At 34.2% G+C, this 14,691-nt stretch overlaps 1 protein-coding gene across 1 annotated transcript; it reads right to left on the reverse strand.

Moving 5' to 3' along the window:
- Positions 1–4,019: 4,019 nt before the first annotated feature.
- LOC139497718 (E3 ubiquitin-protein ligase DZIP3-like) lies at positions 4,020–13,827 on the reverse strand. Its single transcript, XM_071285952.1, has 2 exons — positions 13,611–13,827; positions 4,020–4,264 (listed from the first exon to the last, which is right to left on the reverse strand). The coding sequence occupies exons 1-2, from the start codon at positions 13,825–13,827 to the stop codon at positions 4,020–4,022; spliced, it is 462 nt and encodes a 153-aa protein (XP_071142053.1).
- Positions 13,828–14,691: the final 864 nt, after the last annotated feature.

The following is a 14,691-nucleotide window of genomic DNA, read 5'->3' on the forward strand; positions in this document are numbered from 1 at the left end:
CTAAATACATGGTTAGATTCAGCATATTGAAGGACCCCATAGATTGATTTTTTGTTGAAATCAAACAAAGTTTAATTTTGGACCCCAATTTGGACCAACTTGAAAACTGGGCCCATAATCAAAAAACTAAGTACATGTTAAGATTCAGCATATCAAAGAACCCCAAGAATTCAATTTTTGTTAAAATCAAACTAAGTTAACAGGGCTCACACTACTTCAGAATTATAGGGAGAAGTGACTTCTCTTTTTGAAACTGATAGGGAGAAGTGGTGAGATTTGAAAGAGAAGTGCTCATTCGCGCAGTGCGCTACAATGTTTGCATTTTACAATAGTATAAAGGGCCATATGTAAATAATGTTCTTTTTATGTTGTTCAATTCATGAGTAAAAAATTACAATTAAAGTAACATTTGAAATTAAAAGTTGTTTAAGTTTTACTAAGGTTCTTGTGAGAAACTACCAACTAAATATCTAGCACTAAAAAAAAAAATTTATTTTAAAAAATGTAAAGAAATTATAATATATCAATTACAATTTAATTAAAAATTATCTTGTGTATGAAATTAAGTGTTTCTCATAAAAAAATATAAAAAGTTATTAAGCTGGGCCATAATATATTGATATTAGTAGAATAGTCTCAGAGTTAAGCAACTTTAATCAATAGTTTGAAACAATCCATAAAAAATATAGGGAATTATATACACCAATCAATTAGATGTAACCAAAAGTTTCTTAATGCGTGTGGAATGCGTAATTTTTCCCTTTGGAATCAATATTCTTCTGTCAGCTGTTCTATCCGTGCGTCCGTAGTAATTTTTGTAAAAGTACGGATTTCGGTCATAGCTGGTCCGGTTCAGATCCGTAGTTTAGAAATCGGTCAATGGCGGACGAATGCAAGAAAATTTACAAAAATAAACGATGTTTGACAAGTTATTTGGAAAGGAACATGACTGTTTTAATGCAATAAATGGATTAAACATTTACTGGAGGCAACTTTTATCACGTTTAAATGAAGTAACAAACTTATTTTGCCGCCGAAATTTAGGTTGATGTACGTTTTCGAGTAACAAGCACCAGAACTTGCGGAAATGCACGAAGTGATAAAAAGTTGTATTTTTATCAAATAACCTGCTACACACTGCGAAGACAATGCTTCAACCTCTTTTCTAAAGATAATGAATCGTTTATGTCTGAATTTCTTTAATTATCAGTAAAAAATTGATGTTTCATCAACTTAGTAACAAGAGTGCACACGCTGAAATGTCTCGCCTTCTATACTAATCATTGATAGTATGTTGATAGTCCTAAGTATAAAGTTAAGCTTTATAACAACTGTCACATAAACTTAACATTAACCAAGATAACTAAACAAAGACCAATGAACCTTGAAAATGAGGTCAAGGTCAGATGAACCATGCCAGGCAGACATGTACAGCTAACAATGCTTCTATACAACATATATAGTTGACCTATTACTTATAGTTTAAGAAAAATAGACCAAAACACAAAAACTTAACACTGTGCAATGAACCGTGAAAATGAGGTCATGGTCAAATAAAACCTGCGCGACTGACATAAAGATCATAAAATATTTCCATACACCAAATATAGTTGACCTATAGCATAGAGTATTAGATAAAAAGACCAAAACTCAAAAACTTAACATTGACCACTGAACCATGAAAATGAGGTCAAGGTCACATGACATCTGCCCACTAGACATGTACACCTTACAATCATTCCATACAACAAATATAGTAGACCTATTGCATATAGTATGAGAAAAACAGACCAAAACACAAAAATTTAACTATAACCACCGAACCATGAAAATGAGGTCAAGGTCAGATGACACCTGCCAGTTGGACATTTACACCTTACAGTCCTTCCATACACCGAATATACTAGCCCTATTGCTTATAGTATCTGAGATATGGACTTGACCACCAAAACTTAACCTTGTTCACTGATCCATGAAATGAGGTCGAGGTCAAGTGAAAACTGTCTGACAGACATGAGGACCTTGCAAGGTACGCACATATGAAATATAGTTATCCTATTACTTATAATAAGAGAGAATTCAACATTACAAACAATTTGAACTTTTTTTTCAAGTGGTCACTGAACCATGAAAATGAGGTCAAGGACATTGGACATGTGACTGACGGAAACTTCGTAACATGAGGCATCTATATACAAAGTATGAAGCATCCAGGTCTTCCACCTTCTAAAATATAAAGCTTTTAAGAAGTTAGCTAACACCGCCGCCGCTGCCGCCACCGGATCACTATCCCTATGTCGAGCTTTCTGCAACAAAAGTTGCAGGCTCGACAAAAATTGAAAATGTCCGATGACGGAAGCGACTGAAAGCGACTATCGTCAAGAACAGGGCGACTTGTTTTCGCTTTTGGGGGTCGGGGAAAGCGAAGTGACGGTCGGGAAGGCGACTTCTTCGCCCAAGTCGCCTGGTAGCGTGAGCCCTGAGTTAAATTTTGGACCCTTTGGACCTTAATGTAGACCAATTTGAAAACGGGACCAAAAATTAAGAATCTAAATACACGGTTAGATTCGTTATATCGAAGAACCCCAATTATTCAATTTTTGATGAAATCAAACAATGTTTAATTTTGGACTCTTTTGGCCCCTAATTTCGTTAGGACCAAAACTCCTAAAATCAATCCAAACCTTCCTTTTGTAGTCATAAACCTTGTGTTAAAATTTCATAGATTTCTATTAACTTATACTAAAGTTATTGTGCAAAAACCAAGAAAAATGCTTATTTGGGCCCTTCTTGGCCCCTAATTCCTAAACTGTTAAGACCAAAACACCCAAAATCAATCCCAACCTTCCTTTTATGGTCATAAACCTTGTGTTTAAATTTTCAATTTTTGCGGTCGTATCTATACTATTAAACGAGAAGACCTTATTTTGGGTGTCGCTTCTCTTCTTTCCACAATTAATTGATCAACACGCCTCTGTGTCCTATAGGTACAGTGCATAATGCCATTTGTCATCCATTCATATGATTATTCAGATTGAGTTATTTTTGGAGAAAAACGAGAAAAAAGGCATCCGGATATTGTCCCGTCATTGGACGAAATTTTAAGTAAGATTAGACTTCCGGTTTTGCGTTTTTCTGTATACTTTGAACGTACATATACAAAGAATAAAGTGTATTTTCAGAATTCTATCTGCTATCATTTTCAAGTTTACTATCCACGGCAGTCACAGAGTTTATTAAATAGAGAGGGTCTGTATACTATATCAATGACCACTATGGATCGATTAGTAAACTTAGAATTGAAAGTAAATACACTATATTTATATAGTAATGAATGTTCATAATATACAGATAAGCGCTAAAAATATTCATGTGAACTTTTGATACCTTTTCTGAAATTCTCCAGTCATTAAATCTTTTACAAAAATCATTGATTACAAAAAAAGAAGATGTGGTATGATTGCCATGTTGAGACAACTCTCCACAAGAGACCAATATGACACAGATGTGGTATGATTGCCATGTTGAGACAACTCTCCACAAGAGACCAATATGACACAGATATTAACAATTATAGGTTACCGTACGACCTTCAACAATGAGCAAAGCCCATACCGCATACTCAGCTTTAAAAGGCCCCGAACTGACAATGTAAAACAATTCAAACCAGAAAACTAGCGGCCTTATTTATGTACAAAAAAATGAACGAAAAACAAATATGTAACACATAAACAAACAACAACCACTGAATTACAGGCTCCTTACTTGAATGTTCATAACATACTAAATGTATGTTCATATTGAAATTGATAGAAAACCAAAAAATGGGAATATTGGATATAAAGGAGGAGGAATAAAAAAAAAAAGCATTTTCCTGTCCCCAATAACCTATGACTTATGATACTTTTGCTGAAATTCTCCAGTCATTAAATATTTTACAAAATTCTTCCAACAACACTTTACATACTTTAAACTACGCTTTGAATGCCCGCGATTTCGCGGGTGTGTTCTAGTAAACATTAATTTATACATACATCAGTTATATCAGTCCATGCTGTGTTGAAGTAATGAGATTCAATGTTGATATTTTTCAGATAAGCTAGGTAATTTCTGTAGTATTTGATTCTTGTTAGATCTGCAGCTGGTGTGGTTTCCATAGGATGAGGTAAACAGTCAAAGCCACAAGATTGAGGATTCATTGGAGTCAAGTTCCTCAGTAATGTAGTCACCAGGGTCACATCAAAAGTTTTAGAATCTGGAACATCTGAAAAACAAGATGCTTTCTTTAAAAAAAGAAAAGCAATATATATGAATCTAATTCCAACTGACTGGTCACCAAAAGATTGTTGCTGAATTTTTGTTTCCATTTGAATTGAAATAATTGAATTTGAATAGAAGATAATGATGAAGTCAAACTATCTTTATTAACAAGCATTCTGAGAATTGCATGGCAATACATATAGTCCCCTACCACACAAAAATACATAATACAGGTACAAAATGCTAACTTGTTCTATAACTTGTCATGGTGTAAACGAAAAGACAAGAGTGCACACGCTGAAATGTCTCGCCTTCTATACTAATATTTGATATTATGTTGATAGTCCTAAGTATAAAGCTTTATTACAACTGTCTCATAAACTTAACATTAACCAAGATAACAAAACAAAGACCAATGAACCATGAAAAAGAGGTCAAGGTCAGATGAACCATGCCAGGCAGACATGTACAGCTAACAATGCTTCTATACAACATATATAGTTGACCTATTACTTATAGCTTAAGAAAAATAGACCAAAACACAAAAACTTAACACTGTGCAATGAACCGTCAAAATGGTCATGGTCAAAAGAAACCTGCGCTACTGACATAAAGATCATAAAATATTTCCATATACCAAATATAGTTGACCTATGGCATATAGTATTAGATAAAAAGACCAAAACACAAAAAACTTAACTTTGACCACTGAACCATGAAAATGAGGTCAAGGTCACATGACATCTGCCTGCTAGACATGTACACCTTACAATCATTCCATACAACAAATATAGTTGACCTATTGCATATAGTATGAAAAAAACAGACCAAAACACAAAAATTTAACTATAACCACTGAACCATGAAAATGAGGTCAAGGTCACATGACATCTGCCCGCTAGACATGTACACCTTACAATCATTCCATACAACAAATATAGTAGACCTATTGCATATAGTATGAAAAAAACAGACCAAAACACAAAAATTTAACTATAACCACTGAACCATGAAAATGAGGTCAAGGTCAGATGACACCTGCCAGTTGGACATGTACACCTTACAGTCCTTCCATACACAGAATATACTAGCCCTATTGCTTATAGTATCTGAGATATGGACTTGACCACCAAAACTTAACCTTGTTCACTGATCCATGAAATGAGGTCGAGGTCAAGTGAAAACTGTCTGACAGACATGAGGACCTTGCAAGGTACGCACATATCAAATATAGTTATCCTATTACTTATAATAAGAGAGAATTCAACATTACAAAAAATCTGAACTTTTTTTTCAAGTGGTCACTGAACCATGAAAATGAGGTCAAGGACATTGGACATGTGACTGACGGAAACTTCGTAACATGAGGCATCTATATCAGTGCATTCATTAAGACCCGGTACCCGGTACTTTTACCCGCCTACGGAAGCGTCTGGTACCGGCAGAAAAAATAAAAATACAAAAAAAAAAATAATGTGTAAAATTCTTTTGAAGATCGTTCAAATCTAATTTATTTCTTTCCTCAAGTGATAATCTCCGTGTACGTCGTTCATGTGTATGTTTATAGGTGTCTTCGTCGAGGTCCGCGTTAAAGTATAGATCTATCTGCCAATTTAGGCACACCTCCAAAGTAGGAGAAGTGATAATTATAAACCACGTGTCTGTATCTGTATCGTAAGAGCGCTTTAAAATGGGACGATTTAGCAGTATATTTTCAAGCGGCAAATTGTTGATGAATTTAAACAACAACAGCAATACTTATGTCTAATAAAAGGAAAGCAGCTTGTATCACAGATTATTTTATGAATAAAAGGTTTTATAAAGGTGAACATTCTATGAAATTCAGAAAATCGTTAATTGTATCAAATCAGTTCGTTTCCCGTTGGACGTTGTCACTGATCTCCGTTTTCTCGATATGTGTTCTATGTTGTGATTTAAATGACTGCTTTCTGCAGGAAATTTTTAGTGTAAGACTTCGTGAAACAACCTGAAGTAACATAACTGTTACGTTTACAAAATATAATATCTGACGAGATTTAAGACTTTTAAAATTAAAAAAAAAAAAAACAGCTCTGAAGAAGTGAAAAAAAAAAACCAACATTTTTACTAACACAATCACCCCTTTATATAAGTTAAGTGAAAGTTAATACATGTTTTTTATCTGACCAGAACAATCATCACAACACTTAGCGTATATCAAAAACGTTTGTTTGCTGTTTTGCATGAGAGCATGTTAATTTAATAATATATACTACAATGTTTGTAACTTATGAAATTTCTTTTACAATATTGAACAAATGCAAAACATTTAATAAAAGTATAAAAACAAGCAAAACATTTAAACAACATTTCACATGAAACCCCTGCATTATAGGTCATACATATTTTATAACTGATTACAAAATAATTATAAGCAATGTATTTTCAGATAAATACTCAAGAAAAAAAACAATTCCATGTTAACTTACCCAAAATTGAAGCAAATATTACAGACTTTACCGTATTTTTTAAAGTAAACAAGAGTGCACACGCTGAAATGTCTCGCCTTCTTTACTAATTATTGATATTATGTTGATAGTCCTAAGTATAAAACTTTATTAAAAACTGTCACATAAACTTAGCATTAACCAAGATAACTAAACAAAGACCAATGAACCATGAAAATGAGGTCAAGGTCAGATGAACCATGCCAGGCAGACATGTACAGCTAACAATGCTTCCATACAACAAATATAGTTGACCTATTACTTATAGTTTAAGAAAAATAGACCAAAACACAAAAACTTAACACTGAGCAATGAACCGTGAAAATGAGGTCGAGGTCAAATAAAACCTGCGGGACTGACATATAGATCATAAAATATTTCCATACACCAAATATAGTTGACCTATGGCATATAGTATTAGATAAAAAGACCAAAACTCAAAAACTTAACTTTGACCACTCAACCATGAAAATGAGCTCAAGGTCAGATGACATCTGCCCGCTAGACATGTACATCTTACAATCATTCCATACAACAAATATAGTAGATCTATTGCATAAAGTATGAGAAAAACAGACCAAAACACAAAAACTTAACTATAACCACTGAACCATGAAAATGAGGTCAAGGTCAGATGACACCTGCCAGTTGGACATGTACACCTTACAGTCCTTCCATACACCGAATATACTAGACCTATTGGTTATAGTATCTGAGATATGGACTTGACCACCAAAACTTAACCTTGTTCACTGATCCATGAAATGAGGTCGAGGTCAAGTGAAAACTGTCTGACGGGCATGAGGACCTTGCAAGGTACGCATATACCAAATATAATTATCCTATTACTTATGATAAGAGAGAATTCAACATTACAAAAAATCTGAACTTTTTTTCAAGTGGTCACTGAACCATGAAAATGAGGTCAAGGACATTTGACATGTGACTGACGGAAACTTCGTAACATGAGGCATCTATATACAAAGTATGAAGCATCCAGGTCTTCCACCCTCTAAAATATAAAGCTTTTAAAAAGTTAGCTAACGCCGCCGCCGGATCACTATCCCTATGTCGAGCTTTCTGCAACAAAAGTTGCAGGCTCGACAAAAATTAAGGCTGAAATCCCTAAAACCCAGGAGCTTCCGGGGGGCTTTGCCCCCCTAGCCCCCCTACCAGGACTCCTCACCGTTTGGGTTTGGTTCCCCCTATAATCTCAAAGGTACCTCCAGTCTAAAAAAATAATGAAACCCCTGCTATATACAAAGTATGAAGCATCCAGGTCTTCCACCTTCTAAAATATAAAGCTTTTAAGAAGTTAGCTAACGCCCCCGCCGCCGTAGCCGCCGCCGCCGGATCACTATACCTATGTCGAGCTTTCTGCAACAAAAGTTGCAGGCTCGACAAAAATGATATCAAGTCAATATCTTCCAAGCACGACTGAGAACAATCAGTTTTGCACACTGTTTTTAGTCATGCTTGGAAAACTGAATGTGTGAGTGAATTGTTCATTGTTCAAGTTGAAGTTCATTAATAAATATCCCATAAGAAGGCCAGAGGGTGATCTAACACTGACACACCAAGTCCGAGTGGGATAACTATTTTACATCCCAGCTGTTTTAGATAAGACCAAAACTTATTTACAATTCATAAAATCTAGTTTAGAACGCCACACAACCATCACAATAAACTTTATATATTACTACAAATGTATATGATGTATACCCTTTATGACCCCCAAACACGCTTAGTAGATATCAAACAATGTCAACTCGCCCCACACTATATCGCCACTTTATAAAAAAGACGCCCTACTCTTGTTTACCAACTCGCCCCACTTTCGAAAAAAGTGTAAAATTAAATTAAACCATTAGTCTGAAAACTCACTTATTACCGAAAAAGGTTTAAACCCCACTGAATAAAGGTCTGACAACTCGCCCCACTTATAAAACGATATCGCTTCCTTTAAGTATGTTAAATTACTATAAGTTCGCATCCAGTTGTTCTGGTATAGTGGTATGTATCGTGGCTTGATATTGTAAAGGTCTTGAGTTCGAATCCCAGCATATACACTGGATTTTTTCTACGTTAATTTTGATAGACAGTCTTTTCAGTATATATAATTATAAGTTTTATAGTGGATTTGACATTCCCGCCAAATTGTTACAGAACAAAGGAAAGCATGCTTAACAAAGAAACTCAAACTGGGGTGATCTGGTAGGGGTGATACGGCTCAGATCGGATGAGACCAGGGCAAACTTCTTTGACAAGTATTCGCACATGTTTTTAGTAATCGTTCTTGTTTTGAGGAAATAATGAGATATCTCTAATCATTAACCTACGTCCAAATCATTTCTTAAAACTGCAATTATGTTTAGATTGAAGTACACATTGATATTATGTGAACAAAATAAAGATTTTCGTTACCGACTGTAAGATCAAAATCGCTCACGCCCGCTTGGTTAGTACCTATTAGCATGTTTCTCTATTGTCATAAAAATTCATAATATCTAATTAAATTAATAGATTTAGTTAACAAAGTCCTTATAGTTCAATAAGGTAACTTTATTAGTTAGTGGGAAATTGTTTTAATGTTAATTAGGCTTAAATTAACAAGTGAAACTGCGAGCTACTGCTCACTGATGATACCCCCGCCGCAAGTGGATAATATTAATAGTGTAACAAGAGTGCACACACTGAAATGTCTCACCTTCTATACTAATCATTGATATTATGTTGAGTCCTAAGTATAAAGTTAAGCATTATAACAACTGTCACATAAACTTAACATTAACCAAGATAACTAAACAAAGACCAATGAACCTTAAAAATGAGGTCAAGGTCAGATGAACCATGCCAGGCAGACATGTACAGCTAACAATGCTTCTATACAACATATATAGTTGACCTATTACTAATAGTTTAAGACAAATAGACTAAAAAACACAAAAACTTAACATTGTGCAATGAACCGTGAAAATGAGGTCATGGTCAAATAAAACCTGCGCAACTGACATAAAGATCATAAAATATTTCCATACACCAAATATAGTTGACCTATAGCATAGAGTATTAGATAAAAAGATCAAAACTCAAAAACTTAACATTGGCCACTGAACCATGAAAATGAGGTCAAGGTCACATGACATCTGCCCGCTAGACATGTACACCTTACAATCATTCCATACAACAAATATAGTAGACATATTGCATTTAGTATGAGAAAAACAGACCAAAACACAAAAATTTAACTATAACCACTGAACCATGAAAATGAGGTCAAGGTCAGATGACACCTGCCAGTTGGACATTTACACCTTACAGTCCTTCCATACACCGAATATACTAGCCCTATTGCTTATAGTATCTGAGATATGGACTTGACCACCAAAACTTAACCTTGTTCACTGATCCATGAAATGAGGTCGAGGTCAAGTGAAAACTGTCTGACAGACATGAGGACCTTGCAAGGTACGCACATATGAAATATAGTTATCCTATTACTTATAATAAGAGAGAATTCAACATTACAAAAAATTTGAACTTTTTTTTCAAGTGGTCACTGAACCATGAAAATGAGGTCAAGGACATTGGACATGTGACTGACGGAAACTTCGTAACATGAGGCATCTATATACAAAGTATGAAGCATCCAGGTCTTCCACCTTCTAAAATATAAAGCTTTTAAGAAGTTAGCTAACACCGCCGCCGCCGCCGGATCACTATCCCTATGTCGAGCTTTCTGCAACAAAAGTTGCAGGCTCGACAAAAATATGCAAGTGTTCGGTAAACAGGAAGTTGTCGAGTGATGAATCTGAAAACGCATCACACGGTATAGCTGACTTATATAAATCCTGAAACCAAATTTCAGAAATCCTTGTATTGTAGTTCCTGAGAAAAATGTGACGAAAATTTTCAACTTGGCTATCATGTGTAAAATCAGACAAGTGTTTCGGTAAACAGGAAGTTGTCAAGTGATGAATCTGAAAACGCATCACACGGTATGGCTGACATATATAAATGTTGATACCAAATTACAGAAAGGGTGGATGTGTAGTTCCTGAGAAAAATGTGACGAAAGTTTCATGGGACGGACTGACTGACGGACTGACGGACGGACGGACGGACTGACAGACAGAGGTAAAACAGTATACCCCCTTTTTTAAAGCGGGGGTATAATTAGTTTAGCCAAAGAATTTCTGAAGTTTATGAATACCTGTACACACTTTCAAAATAACCAATTTATATAAAAAGGTATATAGATATAAAAAACGCCAGACACGAGTAAGTCTACAAAAAAAGCATCAGTGACGCTCGAATGAGAAATTTAAAAGGCTAAATACATTACAATGTTAAGGAATCTATTCCTTGGGTAGACAATCCTCAGCTTTTTGAAAAGGTCGAAGTTTATAATAGGACAGTGACTCAAAAAAGAAACAAAAGAGAAACAACTCGAGGTCAGAATACCGTTAGTAATGATGACCGTGCTTGAAAGTCACATGCAAAGCTCTTTCTGCCGTGTCCTGAATTTAGATAACAACCAGGTGCTCTGCAGGGCACAGCTTTATACGACCGCAGAGGTCGAACCCTGAACAGTTGGGGCAGGTATGGACAAAACATTCAAGGGTGATACAGCTCTTAATTTGGATTGTGATCAAATTTTTGACATTACATGGTTTTTTTTACACAAAACAAATGTCAAGATTTTACAAATCAATTAAAGATTTCTTCCTCAAACTTTTTAAATCTAAAATTAAATAGTTGACACAGCATAGGTTTCTGACACAGAATGAATGTGGTCTAATGAACTTAAAAGTTTTTTTTTGCCTTTGAGCAATTCACTATGCTGTTGAATATTAATCCTCTCAAAAAAATGTTTGAAGAAATTTTCTTTTTATTTATGAAATCTGAAATGAGAAAAATTTAAACCCCCCCCTTTTTTTTCACATCCCTGTTTCCCTTTTTCCAAAACTGATATCAATTCAAATTTCTAATGGAGTTTGCAACAATAAATACTCTTTTAAATACATCATAAAATATTAAAATGTAAAATAAAGTGCTTGTTATCACTGAATGGTAAAGATAGGTTGGTAGTAAAAGTGAATATACATTGTTTATTGTATAAAACAATAAAAAAAACTTCATCAGCAACATTCTATATTGGCAAATTTCCAATGAAGTTATTTACATAAAGTTATTGGCAAATAAAAATAGAAAATGACATCATAGTCATGTCTGGCAAATGTCCAGCATACATTATCTAACAATATACAACGAAAAATTTTTCAAATTTTGCGGTCGTATAAAAACATTTTAGATAAGATAAGGAAAAAAAGCTTCATCAGCAACATTTTATATTGGCAAATTTCCAATGAAGTTATTTACATAAAGTTATTGGCAAATAAAAATAGAAAATGACATCATAGTCATGTCTGGCAAATTTCCAACTTATATTATCAACTACTATTCTATACAAAGAAAGATAACTCCAATTGAAAATTAATTGCTATTGCACAATATTGTGCAATTAGATATTTCTTGCTATTGTGCAATACTGTGCAATTGAAAATTTCTTGCTATTGCACAATACTTGATATGGAATCCTGATTTGGACCAACTTGAAAACTGGGCCCATAATCAAAAATCAAAGTGCATATTTAGATAAAGCATATCAAATAAGCCCAAGAATTTAATTTTTGTTAAAATCAAACTTAGTTTAATTTTGGACCCTTTGGACCTTAATGTAGACCAATTTGAAAACTGGACCAAAAATTAAGAATCTACATACATAGTTACATTTGGCATATCAAAGAAAACATTTATTCAATTTTTGATGAAATCAAACAAAGTTTAATTTTGGACCCCCATTTGGACCAACTTGAAAACTAGGCCAATAATTAAAAATATAAGTACATTTTTAAATTCAGCATATCAAAGAACCCCAAGGATTCAATTTTTGTTAAAATCAAACTAAGTTTAATTTTGGACCCTTTGGACCTTAATGTAGACCAATTTGAAAACGGGACCAAAAATTAACAATCTACATACATAGTTAGATTCGGCATATCAAAGAACCCCAATTATTCAATTTTTGATGAAATCACACAAAGTTCAATTTTGGACCCTTTGGGCCCCTTATTCCTAAACTGTTAGGACCAATACTCCCAAAATCAAACCCAACCTTCCTTTTATGGTCATTAACCTTGTGTTTAAATTTCATAGATTTCTATTTACTTATACTAAAGTTATGGTGCAAAAACCAAAAATAATGCTTATTTGGGCCCCTTTATGGCCCCTAATTCATAAACTGTTGTAACCTCAACTCCAAAAATCAATCCCAACCTTCCTTTTGTGGTCATAAACCTTGTGTTAAAATTTCATTGATTTCTATTTACTTATACTAAAGTTATTGTGCGAAAACCAAGAATAATGCTTATTTGGGCCCTTTTTTGGCCCTTAATTCCTAAACTGTTGGAACCAAAACTCCCAAAATCAATCCCAACCTTCCTTTTGTGGTTATAAACCTTGTGTCAAAATTTCATAGATTTCTATTCACTTAAACTATAGTTATAGTGCGAAAACCAAGAAAATGCTTATTTGGGCCCTTTTTGGCCCCTAATTCCTAAAATGTTGGGACCAAAACTCCAAAAATCAATCCCAACCTTCCTTTTGTGGTCATAAACCTTGTGTTAAAATTTCATTGATTTCTATTCATTTTTACTAAAGTTAGAGTGCGAAAACTAAAAGTATTCGGACGACGACGACGACGACGACGACGCCAACGTGATAGCAATATACGACCAAAAAATTAAAATTTTTGCCGTCGTATAAAAAGTGTATTATAATTTTATCTATTGATGCACTTACCAGGAAATCTTGGAAACAGAAGATTCCACTGTGATTGGTTGATTAAACGTTTCATTTTCAAGTCAAACAATTTGTGATACTCCTTCTTTAATGACGTATATAGACATGCTGGAGGAAACTCCTTATCAAAAAAGATTCTAACTGCACGAGGACAAATTCCTGTTAGTAACAAATGCATCCGAAGATATTTTTCTTCCTCTTCAGACAGAGACGCCATTGCAAAGTCTTCTTTATTCCTTTGATAACTATAGACAGGATTCTATCCAATAGAAGATTTTGTTTGTTGTCCCTTTTATAAAGAAAACCATTATGATATCTGGTCTATTTTCTAAAAAAAATAATTCAAAAACACCAAATGAATTTTAATGTCTAAACAAGTCAATTGAAATAAACAATTTTTTTGGATGTATATTAGGATATTAATTCCTGTAGTAATTTTTCTTTGTCTAGATACTAGTATTAATATCAATTATCGCCCTTTCATTATCACCCCGCTCAGTCGGTTACTCTCATATCATGGCTTTGAGACGAGTGCAGGCATTACCATTTTCGATATCAATGTGTAGAAAACCAGGTAATCTATGCAAGTTAGATATAGGTGCTTATAATTTAGTGCTTTTGTCTGTAACTGTACAACTTGTTTGGCTTTATAAATATTTTGGTTTGAGCGTCACTGATGAGTCTTATCATGCTTATGTAGACGAAACGAGCGTCTGGCGTACTAAATTATAATCCTGGTACCTTTGCCACTGCTGGTGGACGTTGTGTCCCGGAGGGTATCACCACCCCAGTAGTCAACACTTCTGTTATCAATAATGTGGTCATTTTTATAAATTTCCTGTTTACAAAACTATGAATTTTTCGAAAAACTAAGGATTTTCTTATCCCAAGCATAGATTGCCTTAGCTGTATTTGGCACAACTTTTTGGAATTTTGGATTCTCAATGCTCTCAAAGTGATATGATGATTAATTACTATCAAAACAACCCCTACTTCAATACTTTCTAATTTTAATCAAGGCTAATTAGTTGTTGGACAGCTGAAATCGGTGAACCCTGAAATCTACCTGTTCAGGAGACAG

This window comes from Mytilus edulis, chromosome 12, assembly GCF_963676685.1.
Source record: "Mytilus edulis chromosome 12, xbMytEdul2.2, whole genome shotgun sequence".
NCBI classification, from domain to species: domain Eukaryota; kingdom Metazoa; phylum Mollusca; class Bivalvia; order Mytilida; family Mytilidae; genus Mytilus; species Mytilus edulis.

Excerpts from the sequence above, each read along its gene's own strand:
- LOC139497718 (XM_071285952.1), bottom strand. The coding sequence starts at position 13,827 with ATGGCGTCTCTGTCTGAAGAGGAAGAAAAATATCTTCGGATGCATTTG. Across the intron at positions 4,265-13,610 it reads TCTGTTTCCAAGATTTCCTG|ATGTTCCAGATTCTAAAACT; the intron begins GTAAGTGCATCA and ends CTTGTTTTTCAG.